At 48.2% G+C, this 23229-nt stretch overlaps 1 protein-coding gene across 2 annotated transcripts in view; it reads left to right on the forward strand.

The window, feature by feature from the left end:
- TECPR2 (tectonin beta-propeller repeat containing 2) overlaps positions 1–23229 on the forward strand; it is a 74136-nt gene that overhangs the window by 9144 nt on the left and 41763 nt on the right. For both annotated transcript variants that reach the window (XM_040332996.1, XM_040332995.1), the window contains exons 2-9: positions 1670–1940; positions 6337–6465; positions 8699–8830; positions 9638–9795; positions 12961–13273; positions 15512–15641; positions 17832–18236; positions 20440–21248. In XM_040332996.1, coding sequence (XP_040188930.1) covers positions 1722–1940; positions 6337–6465; positions 8699–8830; positions 9638–9795; positions 12961–13273; positions 15512–15641; positions 17832–18236; positions 20440–21248 — 2295 coding nt within the window. In that variant the 5' untranslated portion in view covers positions 1670–1721. The remainder of the gene's footprint in view (positions 1–1669; positions 1941–6336; positions 6466–8698; positions 8831–9637; positions 9796–12960; positions 13274–15511; positions 15642–17831; positions 18237–20439; positions 21249–23229) is intronic.

Consider the following 23229-nt stretch of genomic DNA (forward strand, 5'->3'; position numbering starts at 1 on the left):
CCCCCCCTTCCTCCCTTCCCCCCCCCTCCTCCCTTTCCCCCCCCTCCTCCCTTTCCCCCCCTTCCTCCTTTCCTCCCCCCTCCTCCCTTTCCCCCCCCCCCCTCTCTCACACTATGGTGGGTTTGACCTTTTCCATGGTCTCTTACCTAAACTGGTTGTCGGCAAGTGGTTAAGGCAAGAAAGCAAAGCCCAAAAACTTATTGAAAAATGCACTGCAAATGCAAAACAAAACGCATGAAAAGTGCACATCGAGCGCGCTTCAAATGCATGTAAACACGCAGTCAAAGTGCAGTTTCTGGTGTGAATGGGCCCTTCGTTACACTTTTTGGACTACCTACCTGATAGGATATTACTTGCCCTTCAAGAGAACAAATACGGGCTGTGCTGGTCTACTTTTTTCAAATATGTTTTCTTTTGCAAGGAATTTCTTATGGAGTTTTTCGACCTTTGCTATGATAATGGTTCGCTGGGTTTTTTGGGGGAAGTACTACAGAAAAATTCCCTGTGGTGACTGGAAAATTTGGGTTTAGAATCTTAACTGCAAAATATTCTCTTGAATAGTCATATCGGGTGTGGGTGTTGTTGTGTTTTTTTTTTTTTTTGTCCTTTTTAAAAAAGGGAATTGAAACCCCTAATCTGAAATAACACTCTACGTATTATGTCAGTAGGCAGCATATTCAAATTATTGCTTGAAAAGGGAAAATCATCTTTTTTTTTTATATAATATAGATTTTTTTTTTTTACTCTCAATCTCACTTGTATTGCTCCTTCTTTATTAATTTTTTTCATTTTTAAGTAGTCATCGCGGGTTGCCATAAAAACGACCCAGTGGCCCGGATTCAGGTAGATTTGCCCCTTTCTTGCGGAGGCGCAGGGCAACGTTTTTTCCCTGCGCCCCCGCAAATTTACTGCGCTACCCGCGATTCACGGAGCAGTAGCTCCGTAAATTGCGTGTGCGCTGTGTAAACTTGCCCTGCGTAAGGGCGCCTAATGTAAATGATCCCGTAGGGAGCGGGAATCATTTAAATTAGACCCGCTCCCGTGCCGAGCGTAGAGCGCATGCTCCGTCGGGAAACTTTCCCGACGTGCATTGCGGCAAATGACGTCGCAAGGACGTCATTTGCTTCCAAGTGAACGTGAATGGCGTCCAGCGCCATTCACGAATCACTTACGCAAACAACGACGGGTATTCTTTAGCATTGGCTACCCCTACTATTAGAAGGGGCAGCCTTACGCTAAACACGCCGTATGGAAACAACGTAACTTGCGTACGCAGGGCTCGCGCAACATTGTGAATCGGTGTTGGTATGCAATTTGCATACTATACACAGATCACAATGGGAGCGCCCCCTAGCGGCCATCGCAAGAATGCAGCCTAAGATATGCGTGGCATGAGAGCCTTATGCCATGCAGATTTTAGGCTGCAGTCTGCGTTACGATGTTCCTGAATCGGGAGCATTCGTTACGCCGGCGCAAGTAAGCAATTGCGCTGCGTAACTATGGTTACGCAGGCGCAATTGCTCTCTGAATCCGGGCCAGTGTGTTTTGTTTGATGCTTGTTGATCTGATTATTGCTTTGGGCATAGTCTATGCAGTCAGGTGATACGAAAATCATTCTTGGTGGCGTTCTTGTTTTTAAATGTTTTATTTCTTTTTTCTTTTCTCCCAGGGACAGCTTGGAATGATGTAATAGAGCGTTGCTGTGTACCAGAGCCGGAGACATGGCCAATTTACCGGGAGGAATAACCTTTAAGGAGTTCTGTCCCTTGTACTCCATTCTGAATGCCATCCCTGCTAAAGTTCAGAAAGGCTTCCGTTCCCTCCTCGTCTACCTGACGGCATTGGACGTCAATGGCGACTACATTGCGATCGGCAGCAGCATCGGAATGTTGTATCTCTACTGCCGACACACAAAAAAGATGAAAAAGTATAATTTGGAGGTAAGTTGTTGCAGAGGCGTGTGTGTTGTTGTTGTTGTTTTTTTTTCTTTCTGATCTTTAGCTTTAGGCCCCTTTCACACGGGGCGGACCAGTATTGATTCGCCCCGCGAACCTCCGCTTGCTCAGCGGGGAACGCTCTGTTGATTTTTTCTTTGTTTCTGTTATAAAATTTAGCAAATTTAGTATTTTTTCTTCATTCTTTTGCATAATGTGAAAGATGAAGTTACACCGAGTAAATAGATACCCAACATGTCACCCTTCAAAATTGCACACGCTCGTGGAATGGCGCCAAATTTCGCTACTTAAAAATACCCATAGGCGACGTTGCGGGGTAGTGTGGGGTATTGCAGAGTAGTGTGGGGTATTGCAGAGTAGTGTGGGGTATTGCAGAGTATTGCACAGTATGGGTATGGAGTATTGCACAGTATGGGGCAGGGATGGATGGCTGGCTGGATCTGTGACTGCATTTGTCACAGATCCAGCCCACAGCACTCGTTCTGCATCCGCTCTCTCCCCCCCTCTCCTCTCGCACTGTACCGTTCGGTACAGAGAGGGGAGGGAGGAACCGGCGTCATCACATGAGGCCGGTTTGTTTCAGGTGATCGCTCCGTCATTGGATGGAGCGACCACGTGGTAAACTGCCGCCATCAGCGGCGATTTACCGTGATCCGTAATCCGCCGAGTCACGGACATTCCCGTGTGGTATTGCAGAGTATTGCACAGGGTATTGTGTATTGCACGTATGGGCAGGGATAGCTGAGCATGTAGGGATGGATGGCTGCATCTGTGACTGCATTTGTCACAGATCCAGCCCACAGCACTCGTGCTGCATCCGCTCTCTCCCCCCCCCTCTCCTCTCACACTGTACCGTTCGGTGCAGAGAGGGGAGGGAGGAACCGGCGTCGCCACATGACGCCGGTTTGTTTACAAGTGATCGCTCCGTCATTGGACGGAGCGATCACGTGGTAAACCGCCGCCATCAGCGGCGATTTACCGTGATCTGTGATGCGCCGGGTCCTCCGGACTCGGCGGTCACGGACATTCCCGTGTGCGCGCCCCATGGGACGTGCGGGAGCACGATTCTGAGAGGACGTCCATGGACGTCCTCCCAGAGTTAAGGAACCGCCTTGTAGACATCTTTCGTCTATAGGGCGGTGATTAAGCGGTTAATGGAGAAATATCAATTGCCACACTCGGAAATTTTCCGATGTACACAGATCTTGCGCTTCTTAAAGCGGTGGTTCACCCTTAGAGGGCACTTTTTAGCCTTAGATTCCTGCTCGTTTTTACTAGGGGAATCGGCTATTTGTTTTAAAATATGAGCAGTACTTACCCGTTTACGAGATGCATCCTCTCCGTCACTTCCCGGTATGGGCTGCGGGAATGGGCGTTCCTTCTTGATTGACAGTCTTCCGAGAGGCTTCCGACGGTCGCATCCATCGCGTCACGATTTTCCGAAAGAAGCCGAACGTCGGTGCGCAGGCGCAGTATAGAGCCGCACCGACGTTCGGCTTCTTTCGGCTACGAGTGACGCGATGGATGCGACCGTCGGAAGCCTCTCGGAAGGCTGTCAATCAAGAAGGAACACCCGCTCCCGAAGACCCATACCCGGAAGCGACGGAAGAAGATGCATCTCGAAAACGGGTAAGTACGGATCATATTTTATTACAAATAGCCGATTCCCCTAGACCGAACGAGCAGGAATCTAAGGGAAAAAGGGGAAAATTGTAATAAATGGGTGAACTCCCGCTTTAAGTACTTTGTCGCGGGGTTCTGACACGGCTACTATGTCTCCGATGGAGTATCTGTGTCAGAACTTGGATAAAATTAGGGGACATATTTCAGAAATGTATACTGTCTTGACTAACTCCTCTATTAAACAGGCCGCTGTTTCAGGTCCGTTTGCAGGCGCTATTTTTAGCGCAATAGCACCTGCAAACCGCCCCAGTGTGAAAGGGGTCTGAAACCTTTTGGTATATTTTATAATAGTTTTTGAGCGTTTATTTCCTATCGGCCACAGTAGGTGTGCGAGCGCAGAAATTGCTTGCAGAGATCTCAAATCCAAATTGGGTATATTGACGCCTTAAAAGATAATCTTTTATTTGCCCCCCCCCCCCCCCCCCCTCCAATCTTGCCCTGGGAAACGTGGCTTCCCTATCTATTATTTAAAATACAGCACTTAATTTTTTTTTTCTCATTTGAAGAAGTGCTGAACTCCATTTTTTAGGTTTTGTGATGCTGATCAGCATTAGTGATTTTATTCTTTCATCCCCTTTGCCAGCTGCTAATGGAACAATCAGTGCGCCTAATGTGTAATAATTCATGAAATCTCTGATACACAAAAGAAAGCTCTATTTGTGGGGGGGGGGAGGACCGCACAATTGTCCTTCAAAGTGTGACAGCGCTGATAATTGGCCTGGGACAATTATCATTCTTTCTAATTTTACAAAACGCGTTCAGGTGTGAATGGGCCCTAAGTGTGTGGGAGGAACCTGGAGGAAACCCAGGGAGGACATGCAAACTCCAGGCTGATGATGTCGTGGTCGGGATACAAAGCAGTGACCCTTTTGCTGCTAGGTGTGTATATGTTTGGGGGTTCTGAGTAATTTTCTAGCAAAAAAAATATGATTTTTACATTTAGGAGAGGAGTGCTGATATTCACCCGGTGGTTTAACCCTTTCCGTGTACACTGGGTGCTTCTGTATGTGCTTTGTGACTTGAGTTGCTGGTTAGAACGTTGGGTGTGCTTCCCGGTATACAATGCACCTGCTCCTGTGTTTCGGTTATTGCGTCGTCGTGCTGCACAGTTGGATTCCAGCAGCACCTTCCCCTCTAAAATCATTTGCAGGTAAGATTTTGAAAAGGTACCTGTGAAGCAAAAAGTCAGATGAAATACACAGCCTTCCATCTGACACATCCAGGTGAGGGTTGTGTGACTCTTTCCCACAAGATCCTGGGGAATACAGAGCAACCAAATCTCACATAGAACTGGGTATCTTCTGCAGTTGCCAGGACTCTTCCTGAATGGACTGGGATGTCATACCCAGCGATGCGGGGAAGTCAAGTGTAAGAGCCGGTTCACACTGGGGCGGCACGACTTTGGGGGCGACTCGGCAAGGCGTCCTGAAGACGACTTCAGAGGCGACTTGCAAAATGACTTCTGTATAGAAGTCAATGCGAGTCGCCCCCGAAGTCGTACAAGAACCTTTTTCTAAGTCGGAGCGACTTGCGTCGCTCCTATTAGAACGGTTCTATTGAATAGAATGGGACGCGACTTGTCAAGCGGCTGAGTCGCCTGATGGGTCGCCCCAGTGTGAACTGGCTCTTAATGTACCTTACGGACATAATACCGTATTGTAATGCGGAAAAAAAAAATATACTGTGTATACTCGAGTATAAGACGAGTTTTTCAGCACTTTTTTTGTGCTAAAAATGCCCCCCTCGGCTTATACTCGAGTCACCTTTTTGCGCCTGATCTCCCGGACTTTAGGGACCCGGTACCGGCCGGCCGTAGGTCCCCTGCACACATGTAGCTCCAGTTCTCCTCTACAAGTGTGCAAAGTTTGCTGTCTGGGGGACCTCCGGCCGGGGAGCACCGTTTTTTTTTTTTTTTGTTTTTGTTTTTTTTCAAAGCCGGGTGCGTTATACGGCGATCCCCGCTGTCTCTGAGTGCCGCCGACATAGACCGAGCTGAGTGGTACTGCGCACTCGGCTAGGCTCGGCTTCGCCCGCAGGACCGCGAGAGAAGCCGAGAGGAGCCGAACACACAGAAAATCTGGCTCTGTACGCCGCAGATGGACACCCACAAGGCTGGATGGACTCCGCGCAAGGCCACAGACGGACGCCGGGCAAGACCACAGACGGACACCGACAAGGCTGCACCAACGAGCATTCAAAATGTAAGGTTTTTTTTCCTGAAACGTCCCTTCTAAGATTGGGGTGCGCGGTATACGCCGATAAATACGGTGCTCCCAAGTTAAATGCAAGTCTAGGCATAGGCACAGTGAGGCATGCACATGGACACAGTGAGGCAAAGTGAGGCATGCAGATGGACACACTAGGCTTATACTCGAGTCAATAAGTTTTCCCAATGTTTTTTGTGGTAAAATTAGGTCCTCGGCTTATATTCGAGTATATACGGTAATATATAATATGAATTAAAAAAAAATACATATATTTTTTTATTCTTCTTTTTTTTTTTTTTTTTTTTTTTTGCTTCTGCATTATAGTACAAAGTCTGCTGTAAAGTTTGCGTTTTGAATTTTCCAGGTTCAGAGCTCCCGATGCTTTGCTCTTATGTATCACTCTTGCATTATACCCTGGATCAGCTTGTTCTTTACCCTGTAATTTTTGCATCTATTCATCTAGATCTCAATTTTATATATCTTTATTTCAGGGTAAAACGGAATCCATATCGGTCATTAAACTCCTCAGCTGCTTCGATGATCTGGTCGCAGTTGGCACAGTGTCTGGCAGGGTGGCAATTTTCCACCTGGTGTCCCCTCTACCTGGCAGAAATAAGCAGGTCAGTGGTGCAGCATACAGTGTGTATTATTTTGTTTTATTTTATTTATTTTAAGGTGCACTGAAGTCTCAGAGCTGAAGGCACTGCTTCATTTTGGTGTGAAGCTATGGCACTATCATTTGGGATGCTGTTGAATGTTAAACTAGTTGTAAACCCTTAGGCCCCTTTCACACGGGGCTGATAAGTTATGATCCGCCCTGTAAACCTCCGCTTGCTCAGCGGGGATCGCTCCGTTGATCCCCCCTGAGCCAGCGGATGACAGGACGGTCCCCGCACCCTGTGCAGGGACCGCCCTGTCTCTTCACCGCTCTCCCCTATGGGGGGATCGGATGAACACGGACCGTCTGTCCGTGTTCATCCGATCCGCCAGACGGATGGAAAAGTAGGTTTTTCCTCCGTCACACTTTGGCGGATCGGAGCGGGTCGGATGTCAGCGGGCATGTCACCACTGACATCCGCGGCTCCATAGAGGAGCACGGAGCGCCCGTTCAGGTCCGCCTAAAAAACTGGCAGGCGGATCTGAACGGGCCGCCCATGTGAAAGAGCCCTTACATGTACCCAGTGAAGTGATTTGGCCTCAGGTGATGCAGAGATTAAACCAAATCTCCTACATACATAGTTACATAGGTTGAAAAAAAAAAAACAGAAGTCCATCCGGTTCTACAGAGGGATATGATTTGTTCATATTGAATGCCTGAGGTTTACAACCACTTTTTAACATGGCAGTTTAACTACTTGCCGCCCGCCGCATACGTCTGCAGCATGGCACGGGCAGGCAAAAGGACGTCCCTGTACGTCCCCTTTAAGAAGAACCGTGAGCTTGCCTGCGGGTCCCGCAGACTCAATCGCCACGGGCATACCCACGATCGTCTCATGGAGATATGGAACAGGGAGATGTTGGTGTAAACGCATCTCCTTGTTCTGCTTAGTGACACTGACACTGATCGTGTTGTGTTCCCTGTCATTGGGAACACGATCAGTGACGTGTCACAGCAAGCCACGCCCCCCCTACAGTAAGAATCACTTCTTAGGGAACACTTAACCCCTACAGCGCCACCTAGTGGTTAACCCCTTCACTGCCAGTGTCATTTTCACAGTAATCAATGCATTTTTATAGCACTGATCGCTGTAAAAATGACAATGGTCCCAAAAAAGTGTCCGATGTGTCCGCCATAATGTCGCAATAAAAATCACTGATCGCTGCCATTACTAGTAAAAAAAAAATATTAATAAAAATGCTATAAACTTATCCCCTATTTTGTAGATGCTATAACTGTTGCGCAAACCAATCAATAAACGCTTATTTCGATTTTTTTTTTTTTTTTTAACCAAAAATAGGTAGAATACGTATCGGCCTAAACTGAGGGGGAAAAAACTTTATATATATATATATATATATATATATATATTAATCTCTTTTTGGGGATATTTATTATAGCAAAAAGTAAAAAAGCTTGCAATTTTTCCAAATTTTCGCTCTATTTTTTTTTATTGCGCAAAGAATAAAAACCGCAGAGGTGATCAAATACCACCAAAAGAAATCTCTATTTGTGGGGGAAAAGGACGTAAACATTTTTTTTGGGAGCCACGTCGCACGACCGCTAAAAGTTAAAGCGACGCAGTGCCGAATCGCAAAAAAGTGGCCCGGTCATTTAGCAACAAAATGGTCCGGGGCTGAAGTGGTTAAGGGATTGGCAAGGCTAAAGTTTGAGTGGGTCGGAGGGACTTTTTGTGTAGTTAGGTTATGGTTAGCAAGCAATACTTTGCCATAGTTCTAATGGGCAGCCTCTTTGGTCAATAGTGGGGTTCAGCCTGAATCGGGCACAGATTAAAAGATGGCCGCTCCTTACTCTTTAAGTCATTTTAAATACGCTGTTAGAAGTGCTTAAAACTGGGGGTGTTTAACCTCTTCCCTCTGATCTGGTGCATTTTTGCGACCTCTCGGCTTTAAAGCAGAGCAGCCGCATGTATGCGTCTATTTGTAAGCCGTGAACTGTGCTGAGAGCCCACACCCAGCACTAGCCTGTTAAGGGGATCTTCTGATGCATACTTGCCATCGGGAGCTTTTTTGTCACGTGAAAGACAAATACGGCGGTCACAAGATCAGAATGCCCAACTACCGTGTGTGTGTTTTGTTTTTGGTGAGGTCTGTTGGCTACCAAGCTCCTGGAATTGTTGCAGCTTTTGGCAATATTATGTCACAAAGCTGATTACTGTTTTTTTTGCGTTGCAGTTACGGAGGTTTGATGTACTTGGCATTCACAAGAGCAGCATCACCGCCCTAGCCTGGAGCCCCAATGGGATGAAGTTGTTCTCTGGAGATAATCGAGGGAAGATCATTCAGTCTGATCTGGACTTTGACAAGGTGTGTCCTCACACTTTTCAAGGAAAGACATCATGGCTTCTCATAATAATAATAATAATAATAATAATAATAATAATAATAATAATAATAATAATATTATTATTACTAGCTGAATAACCGGCGTTGCCCGGTCTTCCTATCTTAACCTTTTGGGGAGGAAAATCATAGTAATATAAATACCCATCTTTTATATAAGGGCGTAGGTAAGGGTTAATGTAACTGTCATATATTTTTATTTGGCATATAAGTAATATGTGTACCAGCTATTATTGAAATATCTCCAGGCGTACAGAAGTTATGTGGGAACATACATTTCCCATTGATTTGCATGGGACTTTAAACAAAAACCCCGACCCTCACAAATGGGGGTAGTTAAGGGATAAATTAACTATCCTATAGTGTAAGTGGACATATAAGTAACATGTGACCAAGTGTTATCGAAATATCTACAGCCGTTTGGAAGTTATGAAAAGTAACATGTATTTCCCATAGAGTTGAATGGGACTTTAAAGGAAAACCCCGACCATGGCAAATGGGGGTGGGTAAGGGTTAAACCACCTATCCTATGTTTGTTGCTGACATATAAGTAACATGTGTGCCAAGTTTCATGTTAATATCTTTAGCCGTTTGGACGTGATGCTGGAACATACATACATACACACACTGAGTTTTATATATATATATAGATTATTATTATTATTATTATTATTATTATTATTATTATGATTCATTTTTTTTTTTAATACATATTTTTTTAGGTTCTTTTATTGATTCCTGTAAATATATATAATTTTTTTTCCCCCCCAGGGCTCTTGTAACCCCAGCCTCATACTGGAGGAACTGTCCTCAATAGTTCAGCTAGATTACAGCCACAAAATCTTACTTGTGTCCACCACTCAGAGATGTTTGCTCTTCTATACAGAGGAGAAGTCTGTTCAGCAAGTGGGAAACCAGCCTAGAAAATCGTAAGTCGTTCTACCTATTCAGTAACCCAACTTTGTATAGGACAGGGCTCGACAAATCCCGGGCGCCAGGTCGCCATGGTGACTAGAAATGGTGTCCTGGCGACTTGGCTTGGCTTTTTTTGTGAGCTGGCGCCATCTGGTGGTGAGCCGTTGGTATTACAAGTTATTACCACCAGATGTGTGAGCTGGCGCCATCTGGTGGTGGCCGTTGGTATTACAAGTTAAGCATCACAAGTTAAACAGCAATTCTAATGTAATTTTTCACTATTTTTCACTGCCATCTTCTTCCCTCTAATTAGAACCCCCAAACATTATATATATTTTTTATCCTAACACCCTAGAGAATAAAATGGCGATCGTTGCAATACTTTCTGTCACGCCGTATTTGCGCAGCGGTCTTACAAGCGCACTTTTTTGGGAAAAAAAATTCACTTTTTTTAATTAAAAAATAAGACAACAGTAAAGTTATCCCCATTTTTTTTTATATTATGAAAGATAATGTTACGCCGAGTAAATTCATACCCAACATGTCACGCTTCAAAATTGCATCCGCTCGTGAAATGCCGACAAACTTTTACCCTTTAAAATCTTCATAGGCGACGTTTAAAAAAAATCTACAGGTTGCATGTTTTGAGTTACAGAGGAGGACTAGGGCTAGAATTATTGCTCTCGCTCTACCGATCGCAGCGATACCTCACATGTGTGGTTTGAACACCGTTTACATATGCACTTCTGCGCGCAAGCTCGTCGGGACGGGGTTTTCTGGCTCCTAACTTTTTTAGCTGGCTCCTAGATTCCAAGCAAATTTGTCAAACCCTGGTATAAGATTTGGATATTTTTTTTCCATGAGGTGCCTTCCTTTTATTACACTCTTTCCTTCATGATCTGTTGCACCTCACTAGAATAACTGGAGGCACAACTTAAAAAGGTGATCTTGCTGTACTCGCCAAACATATTGCAAGTGTCTCTGGTTGTTTTGTGATACTGTAAAGGCCCAAACACACCATCGGATTTTCCGGCAACAGTTGTGTGATGGCAAGGGTTTTTGTCGAATAATCCGACCGTCTGTACCCTCCAGACAATTGTCGGATTTTCCCGACAACAAATGTGTGGGATACCAGAAACCTTCCTCTTAGTCCTCTCCATAAAATGATCTGATATTTGTGCTTGAAGTAGAACTATAGGCAACGCTTTTTATTTTGGATACAATAAGGGAGGGTTAGAGCCCCTGTCAGTTTATTTTTTACCATCCCTGTCCCATTGCAGAGATTTCCCTTCACTTCCTGCCCCATAGCCAAACAGGAAGTGAGAGGAAATCTGTGCAAATTAAGTGCTGATCTATAAGGATATAGATGTCTCCTGCATGTATCTTTACCTGTAAAATGTCTCCCCTCTGTCTGTTATAAGAACTGAAAAACTGCAGATTCTGTGGGTGGATCTGTGATGTCAGTAGACTCCCCACCCTCCTCTACACTCCCCTTGTCAACATGCATTTTTTCCTGTGTATTCCTTGCACTAAATTCTGAGGCGGCGGGGGTTCTGCCTGTCGCAGACGAGGAGGCGGCGGGGGTTCTGCCTGTCGCAGACGAGGAGGCGGCGGGGGTTCTGCCTGTCGCAGACGAGGAGGCGGCGGGGGTTCTGCCTGTCGCAGACGAGGAGGCGGCGGGGGTTCTGCCTGTCGCAGACGAGGCGGCGGCGGGGGGTTCTGCCTGTCGCAGACGAGGAGGCGGCGGGGGGTTCTGCCTGTCGCAGACGAGGAGGCGGCGGGTGTTCTGCCTGTCGCAGACGAGGAGGCGGCGGGTGTTCTGCCTGTCGCAGACGAGGAGGCGGCGGGGGTTCTGCCTGTCGCAGACGAGGAGGCGGCGGGGGGTTCTGCCTGTCGCAGACGGGGGTTCTGCCTGTCGCAGACGAGGAGGCGGCGGGGGTTCTGCCTGTCGCAGACGAGGAGGCGGCGGGGGGTTCTGCCTGTTGCAGACGAGGAGGCGGCGAGGTTTCTGCCTGTCGCAGGCGGGGGTTCTGCCTGTCGCAGACGAGGAGGCGGCGAGGTTTCTGCCTGTCGCAGAAGAGGAGGAGGAGGCGGGGCTTCTGCCTGTCGCAGACGAGGAGGAGGAGGCGGGGCTTCTGCCTGTCGCAGACGAGGAGGAGGAGGCGGGGCTTCTGCCTGTCGCAGACGAGGAGGAGGAGGCGGGGCTTCTGCCTGTCGCAGACGAGGAGGAGGAGGCGGGGCTTCTGCCTGTCGCAGACGAGGAGGAGGCGTCGGGGCTTCTGCCTGTCGCAGACGAGGAGGAGGCGTCGGGGCTTCTGCCTGTCGCAGACGAGGAGGAGGCGTCGGGGCTTCTGCCTGTCGCAGACGGGGGTTCTGCCTGTCGCAGACGAGGAGGCAGCGGGGGTTCTGCCTGTCGCAGACGAGGAGGCGGCGAGGTTTCTGCCTGTCGCAGACGAGGAGGCGGCGGGGCTTCTGCCTGTCGCAGAAGAGGAGGAGGAGGCGGGGCTTCTGCCTGTCGCAGACGAGGAGGAGGAGGCGGGGCTTCTGCCTGTCGCAGACGAGGAGGAGGAGGCGGGGCTTCTGCCTGTCGCAGACGAGGAGGAGGAGGCGGGGCTTCTGCCTGTCGCAGACGAGGAGGAGGAGGCGGGGCTTCTGCCTGTCGCAGACGAGGAGGAGGAGGCGAAGGGGCTTCTGCCTGTCGCAGACGAGGAGGAGGCGTCGGGGCTTCTGCCTGTCGCAGACGAGGAGGAGGCGTCGGGGCTTCTGCCTGTCGCAGACGAGGAGGAGGCGTCGGGGGTTCTGCCTGTCGCAGACGAGGAGGAGGCGGGGGTTCTGCCTGTCGCAGACGAGGAGGAGGCGGGGGTTTGTTACAATGGATGGGCGAACAGAATGCATTACACAGCGGGAGATGCACGCCGTTTTAGTAATGAAAGGTACGGCTCGCGCGAGTATAAGCCGAGGGAGTTTTTCAGCCTAAAAAATGGGCTGAAAAACTCGGCTTATACTCGAGTATATACAGTAAATTCACCATTTTTGAACCTGCAAAAAATATGTGCATTTGTTATTTTTTAACATATAAACTGGTGAAGGAGGTTTTTATTTGTGGTGTGTATTTTTTTATTTTTTGTTGCTTTTCTATATGGTGATTATTTTTTTTTTTTTTTTTTTTTTTTTTAAAGAAATGGCCGATATGGAGCCTGTTTCATACCTGGGCTCTGCAAACAAAGCGACCTAACATTATTTGCCGCAAGACCAGGTCTCCGACTATGGAAGGCTGATGTCCAAGGATCCGTCCAGTCTACCTTTATATTAAAGGACATTTTATCTCATGAAATGGAATCCTTCGAGCTGCATCCTCGGGCGGAGACGGTCAACCAGGACGGCTATAAACTCTGTGAGAAGCACCTGGGCCTCATGTCATGTTTTCTCCACGAAGGATGGGCTCTGAGCTGGGATGAGTACAGCATCTACATCATCGACACCATCAATCAGGTATCAACTTTGTGTGCTTGGCGATCAATGGCATGAACTGTGCGGATTGGGATCTGTGTTAAAGGGGTTGTGAAGGTAAAAAAAGCTTCCTTTACCTTAGTGCCGTCCTCCTTCACTTACCTCATCCTTCCATTTTGCTTTTAAATGTCCTTATTTCTTCTGAGAAATCCTCACTTCCTGTTCTTCTGTCTGTAACTCCACACAGTAATGCAAGGCTTTCTCCCTGGTGTGGAGTGTGGTGCTTGCCCCCTCCCTTGGACTACAGGAGAGTCAGGACTCCCACTAACACACAGCTCCTTTCTCTATCTGCAACATAGAGACCGTCCTGACTCTCCTGTAGTCCATGAGAGGGGGCGAGCACGACACTCCACACCAGGGAGAAAGCCTTGCATTACTGTGTGGAGTTACAGACAGAAGAACAGGAAGTGAGGATTTCTCAGAAGAAATAAGGACATTTAAAAGAAAAATGGAAGGATGAGGTAAGTGAAGGAGGACTGCACTAAGGTAAAGGGAGCTATTTAGGAAAAACATTTTTTACCTTTTACAACCCCTTTAACCACTTCCCGACCCCCGCATGTACATATACGTCCACAATATGGCACGTACAGGCACATGGGCGTACACGTACGTCCTCGCCTATTAGCGGGTGGGGGGTCCGATCGGGACCCCCCCCCGCTACATGCGGAGGTCGGGTCCGCTCGGGGAGCGATCCGGGACCACGGCGCGGCTATTTGTTTATAGCCGCTCCGTCGCGATCGCTCCCCGGAGCTGAAGAACGAGGAGAGCCGTGTGTAAACACGGCTTCCCCGTCCTTCACTATGGCGGCGCATCGATCGCGTCATTCCCTTTATAGGGAAGACACGATCGATGACGTCATTCCTACAGCCACACCCCCAAACAGTTGTAAACACATACTAGGTGCACCCTAACTCCTACAGCGCCACCTGTGGTTAACTCCCAAACTGCAACTGTCATTTTCACAATAAAGAATGCAATTTAAATGCATTTTTTGCTGTGAAAATGACAATGGTCCCAAAAATGTGTCAAAATTGTCCGAAGTGTCCGCCATAATGTCGCAGTCACGAAAAAAATTGCTGATCGCCGCCATTAGTAGTAAAAAAAAAAATAAAAATAAAAATGCAATAAAACTATCCCCTATTTTGTAAACACTATAAATTTTGCGCAAACCAATCGATAAACGCTTATTGCGATTTTTTTTTACTAAAAATAGGTAGAAGAATACGTATCGGCCTAAACTGAGGAAAAAAAATGTTTTTATATATGTTTTTGGGGGATATTTATTACAGCAAAAAGTAAAAAATATTGCATTTTTTTCAAAATTGTCGCTCTATTTTTGTTTATAGCGCAAAAACTAAAAACCGCAGATGTGATCAAATACCACCAAAACAAAGCTCTATTTGTGGGGAAAAAAGGACACCAATTTTGTTTGGGAGCCACGTCGCACGACCGCGCAATTGTCTGTTAAAGCGACGCAGTCCCGAACTGTAAAAACACCTTGGGTCTTTAGGCTGCATATTGGTCCGGGGCTTAAGTGGTTAAACAGACCTTATTGCAGAACTGCAATTATCAACTAATATGCTGGTTTTGTTCTTTTATTTTGTTTATTAAAAGTTTATGTAAACCCTAAAATCAAAGCTCTCTTCCTTCCTCATCCATGGTCTCTTAAAGCGGAGGTCCAGCGCAAAAAAATAAAAATAAATTAAAAGTCAGCAGCTACAAACACTGTAGCTGCTGACTTTTAATAACGACACTTGCCTGTGATGTCGGCCGAGGCCAAACCGTCCTTCTGATCGGGTCCCAGCGCCGCCATTAAAAGTAAGGGAAATGGGCAGTGCAGCCTTCCCGGTTTCCTACTGCGCTATATATATATATATATATATATATATATATATATATATATATATATATATATATATATATATATATATATATTTTTTTTTTTTATTTTAGGGTGGACCTCCGCTTTTAATATGCCATTGAAAGTGTCTTGTTATAGCTGTCAAAAAAATAAATAAGCTGCTGATCCTGCCAGAAATCTAGTGTTGTCCTGTGCAGTGTTATTTCAGGCTGACTTGACATCCCTGCCCAGGGGACCTCTGTAAATGTAAAAATCCCTATGGTATTCAGATGAAGAAAAAAAAAAAGTAGCGATCGACGCTTGGCTACAAAAAACTTTCATGTAAGCGCTCCTTATTCTTCTCATCACCCTCTTTTCAGGCTGTCATTGGAGGTCTGGAAAGTGCTGGCGATATTGTTTCCGTCTCGTGCGTAAACAATGAAATCTTCCTCCTGAAAGGGGACCGAGAGATCATTAGAATATCTGACATGCCGGAAGGGGCGGTTTCTGGTAGGTAGATGCATTTTTTTATTTTACCATTTTCGTAATGTTTGACGTGTGTGTGTGTGTGTGTGTGTGTGTGTGTGTGTGTGTGTGTGTGTGTGTGTGTGTGTGTGTGTGTGTGTGTGTGTGTGTGTGTGTGTGTGTGTATCCCACAGGGGAGAGAGAGCAGTGGCCTTGAGTTTTTTTTTTTTTTGGGGGGGGTGGCGTGGGGGTTGGGAGGGAAATAGGACAAGCCGAAGCTAGGAGAGTTGTAACAAGGTAGGGATAGGAAGCCCCCCTCCAGCTTGGGGACAAGATGTGGGGCCGTGAGGGGAGGGGGACTAATCGCCCAATTGGGTGCATATGGAGAATCTAAGGCTCGTGAATTGAGGTGGTTACCAATATGAAGCATTACGATGTTGTATATGAGGGTATATTATTTTATAGCAGACAGGGGATGTTGCGTGATGTAAGAAATGTATAAAATGGACCTCTGAAGCTGTGTCTTTTTTTGTTATTGGATATACTTGCTGTAACGGTCAGGGGTTAACGCTGTTACGATATTCCATTCCACCAACCCAAGACAGCTTATCCGACACTCCAACAATCCAGCAGACACGATCCATAAGAATTCCCCCCAGAAAGACGAGACACAAGCTCTGTTCTCTCTGGTTCAAACGAATGAATGCTTTAATGGTAACTCAGCCTTGTTATATACAGTTTAGAAACCAAGTGAACAATGAATCAACTCCACCCACCATTACACAAGGAACTTCAATACACATTCTTTTAGATAATGACATTCCGATGAGTTAATTATTAGTCATTACCCAGACATCTGCAGGAGTTAATTACTACAGCTGACAAGTCACATTCCACATCTATTATCAATAGTATTTTCACACAAATCAGTGTCATTAGTATACACAATGAAATATCTTGGGAACAGACTTAATTAGCACAAAGGACAACAGAATGCAATCACAGCAAGCCCCATCACTACAGCCAGGTGGACTTAATTAGCATCTCAACAGTCTATGTTCCACATTGAATGAGTCACTCTATTGACCTGTTGGGGTCAGAATAAACAACCTGTAATATTCCAAGATATCCTGCAATACATGAATTATCATTAATGTCCCATCTCATGTAATCCGAGATATCAGTTCTCAGTCATCCTATGCCCCTAATGGACATAGGATGACCCTAGACCCAAGAGTCATTGGTGAAGCTGGCACAGGAGTACCCCGCATCCTTCAAAAGTCTCTGGGTATCACGGGCCATTCCGTTACACTTGCGATGCTTGTTCAGACCTTTTTCTTATCTGTTTGTCTCGAAACCAAATAAAAAGATGAGATGTAAAAAAAAATAAAAAAAATGGAGTTTGACACCCCTGGCCTTTGTATGCTATAGAAATATTACACGTCACTGAGGGTGGGGATGCAAGATGAGCAGGCTTTCCATTTTCGTGCAACGTCCATATTATTATGTTTTCTGTACTTCAATCAATTCTCTATTCCAGGGGTCTCCAAACTGCAGCCCGAGGGCCAGATGTGGCCCTTTGATAGCCTTTATGCGGCCCTTGGGGCACTATTCCTCCCAACTTATATGAGGCACTATTCCTCCCACTGATACCAACAAGGGGGAACTATTTCTCCTACTAATATCAATGATGGGATACTATTCCTCCTACTCATAGGGGCCCTACTCCTCCTCCTTCTACTGATAGGGGCCCTACTCCTCCTCCTTCTACTGATAGGGGCCCTACACCTCCTCCTACTGATAGGGGCCCTACACCTCCTCCTACTGATAGGGGCCCTACACCTCCTCCTACTGATAGGGGCCCTACTCCTCCTCCTTCTACTGATAGGGGCCCTACACCTCCTCCTACTGATAGGGGCCCTACACCTCCTCCTACTGATAGGGGCCCTACACCTCCTCCTACTGATAGGGGCCCTACACCTCCTCCTACTGATAGGGGCCCTACTCCTCCTACTACTGATAGGGGCCCTACTCCTACTGACCACCAACCCTGAGGCCACATTTATTCTCACTGGAGCTGGGTCCAGGACATTTTCTCCCCCCCCCCTGACCACAATCCGGCCCTCCTAAAGTTTGAAGGACAGTAAAGTGGCCCTTTGTTTGAACAGTTTGGAGACCCCTGATCTATTGTTTTTGAAAGTGCTTTTAATTCTACAAATCCTTTTGTCTTTATAGCCGACATACATAGCCCCTTCCGTGTGCCTGCCAAACACTCAAAGCTTGAGGTCGACACTCATAATCTGCCAGCGTCTGCTGCAACAGCGGACCAGAGGCCTGCTGCCCAGACGGTGCGTACAGAGAGGATCCAGCTGTGCCCTTTGGAGACTGAAGAAGACGGGCAAGAGACCGGGATGGAGCTTAAAGTTCGGAGAAGCTCTCTACCTGTAGAGGTGACATGGGGAACACCGAACCCTCTGGATTGTGATTACAGCCTGACGGAACAGGATCCTCGCTCTCCCTGTAACACGGTACGAACACAGCGCTCTTTGTCCCAGAGGTTCAGCACTATCAGCAATGAGGAATTTGACGAAGTGGAGGTGAAGGCCATTAGGGTGAAGAAGAAGAGAAAGAAAACACAAGGTAAAGTACACTGGTAATGTGCAAGCAACAGTAACCCTAAACAACCAAACAGCTGACATTTAGTGGACTGATGCAGGGGGGTTATTTACTAAAGCTGGGGAGTGCAAAATCTGTTGCAGCTATGCATAGAAACCAATCAACTTTCAGGTTTTATTGCCTGCAGTCCCTGACGGTCTCCTGTACCATGCCTGCAGTCCCTGACGGTCTCCTGTACCATGCCTGCAGTCCCTGGCGGTCTCCTGTACCATGCCTGCAGTCCCTGGCGGTCTCCTGTACCATGCCTGCAGTCCCTGACGGTCTCCTGTACCACGCCTGCAGTCCCTTGCCGGTCTCCTGTACCATGCCTGCAGTCCCTTGCCGGTCTCCTGTACCATGCCTGCAGTCCCTGACGGTCTCCTGTACCATGCCTGCAGTCCCTGACGGTCTCCTGTACCACGGTCTCCTGTACCACGCCTGCAGTCCCTTGCCGGTCTCCTGTACCACGCCTGCAGTCCCTTGTCGGTCTCCTGTACCACGCCTGCAGTCCCTTGCCGGTCTCCTGTACCACGCCTGCAGTCCCTTGCCGGTCTCCTGTACCACGCCTGCAGTCCCTTGCCGGTCTCCTGTACCACGCCTGCAGTCCCTTGCCGGTCTCCTGTACCACGCCTGCAGTCACTTCTGCTTGTTGCCTCCTCCTTCCCTCTACCAGCTGTCACCCCTGCTCCCCATGTTTCCCAATAACTTCCTATCCCTATCCTGCCCCCCCCCCCCCCCAGCGATCGCAGCCTTTTCCATCCCAACTCTCCCACCCCACAATCCTATTTCACCCCACCCTCAACTGCCGCCACCTCCCAAACCGCCCCTCCTCCTAGGCGATGGGAATCGGTATCGGCGAGTACCTGCAAAAGAGTATCGGTACTCGTACTTGGTGTTTAAAAAAATTATATCCATGCATCCCTAGTTTAGGTACAGTGTTGCATGATTGTGCAATTGTCATTCAAAGTTCGACAGCCTGGGCAGGAAGGGGGTAAAAGTGCCCAGTATTGAAGTGGTTGTAAACCCAATATAGGGGGGGAAAAAAACCCTGCAAGACAAAGGCATAATAAGCTAGTATGCATAGCATACTAGCTCATTATGAACTACTTACCTCACATTAAAGCCCCCCTCTGGCGGCAGCATCTCTCCCGGGGGTAACTTCTGGGTATCGCTGCGCTGTCATTAGCCGCCATGATGTCACTCCCGCGCATGCGTGTGGGAGCCGACGGTAACGGCACACGGACTGAAGCAATGGCACATTGGTGCGCATGTGCCGATGACATCAGGACATGCAGGGGATATCTCCTGAACCGTGCAGGTTTAGGAGATATCTGGGGTAGCTACAGGTAAGCCTTAATTAATATAGGCTTACGTGTAGCATAAAGTGGTTGTAAAGGGTTTATAAACACTTTAAAGTAATGTTTGGCCGCTACAAACAAATATATGTGAATGTTTGTGGAAAAAAAAGTCCTATTCATTTTTTTTTTTTTTTTTTTTTGTAGTAGTGTTGATGCTTGTTGTCTGGAGCTTTGCTGCCATTCTTGATGAAAGGGTAACTCCACTTTCGTGGGGAAAAATAAAATGGCAAATAAAATAAAATGGCAAATGAAATGGCAAATAAAGAAAAAATAATCTAGCACATATATAATTGCGACACTAATTTTGTAATTGAATGTTATTAAAAATTACCTTTTTCCTTTTTCAATCTGCAGCCGCTGTAATTTTCTGAGAATACATTATGGCCACCTGGAGGTGTTCTGTACACAGATTGTACTGACTACTCTCCAGAAGCGTCATTTCCTGCTTGTGTGATTGGCTCACCAATTTTACCCAGGAGTCTGCACTATGATGAAAGTCAGATCTCAGGCATCCCCTGCAACAAAAATTTCTTTTTTTTTCAAAAGAGCGATACTTTTAATGGGAGCACATCTAAAGAGATGCAGGCCCAGCAGGTTTTGGCCCCTTTCACACGGGGCAGATCAGTAATGATCCGCCCCGTGAACCTCCTTGCAATGTACATAGATCACCCAGAGGGGAATGTGTTTTGTTTTTTTCCCCACAACAAAAGTGGCGTTACACTTGAATTATTGCATCGGGAGATAAATACTGTTTGTTTGATTTGTGTGTGTGCACATATGATGATGTTTTTTTTTTTTTTTTTTATGTATTTATTGTTTTTTTTTTTCAGAAAATGGGTCCAGGAGCCGCGTTGGTTCCCTTGAGAGTACTCCCAGTGTAGACAGCCCACTCTCCCTTACTTCATACGTTTTTTCCGGAACGGTGAGTCTACCTGGCAGCCATGCTGATCACTTGAGCTCACAGGAGAGCTTGGCGAGCGGCAAGGGCCAAGCTGAGGATAACACATCGGGCGTTTTCAGTGCCCCGCAGACTGACTCTCCGATTCCCGACATCGACAGTGAAAACAACTCCTGCAGCGGAGAGGAGAAGGAGTTGGCAAATGAACAGATTAACGATGCCACAGCCAATGAAGCTTCAGCAGATACTCCAGCTAATCAAGGAACTGTTAAGGAAGTGGAAACTTTGACTCTCTGTACAGGTTCTGCGCTGGAGGATTTGCTCCGCGGCGTATCTGAGCCTCACCCGCTAAGGGAGACCGGCGAGATGACCAGCGCAGGCTCTGCTGAACTGTACTACTTCTCCAAGGGGAGCAAGTCCTTAGATTCTCAGACTGACCACAGCGACGCGCTCGAGGACGGACAAGTGTCAAACGCCCAGTGCCACGTACCCCCAAGTTCTATTGGGGATGGCATGAGTAAAAGCGCTCACACCTTTACCAGTGACCCTCTACAGGTTATCAAAGCCGGCAAGCTGGAGAGAAACGACCAAGATCAATCGCTGGCATCCAGCGACGACGAGGATATCTATGGCCACCGCATCCCTCACTCTTCCTCGGACGCCAGCGTGGCAGAAATGGCGGTTTCACAAGAGCTCTCTCGGTCCATGCAGGAAGAAAGCATGTTGCTGAAATCGGAGCAGGTGAGGCTAGCACAATGTGTTCCGGGGGCATAGGTGTGCGCAGTCTCTGGCATTATGGTGTGCACCCCAAAGCTCAAACACGCTACTGATCACTCAAGGGAAGGGGGATGGTCAATTACATATTTACCGGCCCCTTCCTCCACTCATCCTAAATTATCCCTGCAGCAACAGCTGGCGGGAGAGGAGGGAAGCTGGTAGCGCTGCAGGGGGAAGGAGGGAGCCAGGGACGTAGGGGGAATCTGTACTCTAAAAGGTGATTAGTGTGTGTCTGGGGGGATTGTATAATCTGAGATTTCTACTTCGCTGAAAATTGGGGATATACCGATACTCGGGGGTCAAGTCCTGGGGAAAAAAGTGTGGGAACTCCCACCCAAGATCCACTCCCCCACCAAAAAAAAATATTATACGCTCATATGCATAATTACTAAACCGCATGTTTTTTTTTCTAAATCCCGTGATAACTCGCGTCAGACCTCCGCAATGTCTCCTGGGAACAATGACAAAAGCTCCCAGGAGACATTGCGTCATCCAGGAAGTGACGGAATACCCGCACACTACCCGATGAATCCATATACAGGAAGCGGCCAGTAACATAAAGGATTACTAAGATGCGCCTGCCCCTGACAGTGACTCGAGCTGGGCATGGCCGCTTAGTGAAGGATTGGCTCAGGCGGCTCGGGCGGCTCTCGGCTGCTCTAGTCCTGTAAAGGGAACTGCGTTCCTGCTGTGAAAAAAGTGCAGGAACTCCGTTCCCACGCGTTCCCGCAGGACTTGAGCCCTGCCGATACTAGTATCGGTACCGAGCATTTCCCTGAGTACTTGTACTCGGGGGCGGGGGTCAATGCTCCGATGCTTCACCCGATATCTGGGCAGTCAGGGTGATCAGTGCATCAGGGGAGTTGCAAGCACTGATCTTCCCCCTTTTCAGCTGTTTTAGTTAGTTATACAGCGGTGATCTGTGCTTGTAACTCCCCCCAGGGTGTCGGCAGTCTCTGACCGCGTCTGGCCAGGGTGTCGGCAGTCTCTGACCGCGTCTGGCCAGGGTGTCGGCAGTCTCTGACCGCGTCTGGCCAGGGTGTCGGCAGTCTCTGACCGCGTCTGGCCAGGGTGTCGGCAGTCTCTGACCGCGTCTGGCCAGGGTGTCGGCAGTCTCTGACCGCGTCTGGCCAGGGTGTCGGCAGTCTCTGGCCTCGTCTGGCCAGGGTGTCTGCAGTCTCTGGCCTGGGTGTCGGCAGTCTCTGGCCGCGTCTGGCCTGGGTGTCGGCAGTCTCTGGCCGCGTCTGGCCTGGGTGTCGGCAGTCTCTGGCCGCGTCTGGCCAGGGTGTCGGCAGTGTCTGACCGCGTCTGGCCAGGGTGTCGGCAGTGTCTGACCGCGTCTGGCCAGGGTGTCGGCAGTGTCTGACCGCGTCTGGCCAGGGTGTCGGCAGTGTCTGACCGCGTCTGGCCAGGGTGTCGGCAGTGTCTGACCGCGTCTGGCCAGGGTGTCGGCAGTGTCTGACCGCGTCTGGCCAGGGTGTCGGCAGTGTCTGACCGCGTCTGGCCAGGGTGTCGGCAGTGTCTGACCGCGTCTGGCCAGGGTGTCGGCAGTGTCTGGCCAGGGTGTCGGCAGTCTCTGACCGCGTCTGGCCAGGGTGTCGGCAGTCTCTGACCGCGTCTGGCCAGGGTGACGGCAGTCTCTGACCGCGTCTGGCCAGGGTGACGGCAGTCTCTGACCGCGTCTGGCCAGGGTGACGGCAGTCTCTGACCGCGTCTGGCCAGGGTGACGGCAGTCTCTGACCGCGTCTGGCCAGGGTGTCGGCAGTCGCTGACCGCGTTTGGCCTGGGTGTCGGCAGTCTTTGACTGCGTTTGGTTGCACTGCAGGTGGATTGTTTCTAGCACATGCACCCCTTCCATCTGCTGTCCGTATCCCCCCCCCCCTGTGTGCCCCCTTTCTCATGCAGCGCTGCCGACTTTCCTCCTTTTCCGCCGGAAGCTGATGCA

This window comes from Rana temporaria, chromosome 13 (genome assembly GCF_905171775.1).
Source record: "Rana temporaria chromosome 13, aRanTem1.1, whole genome shotgun sequence".
NCBI classification, from domain to species: domain Eukaryota; kingdom Metazoa; phylum Chordata; class Amphibia; order Anura; family Ranidae; genus Rana; species Rana temporaria.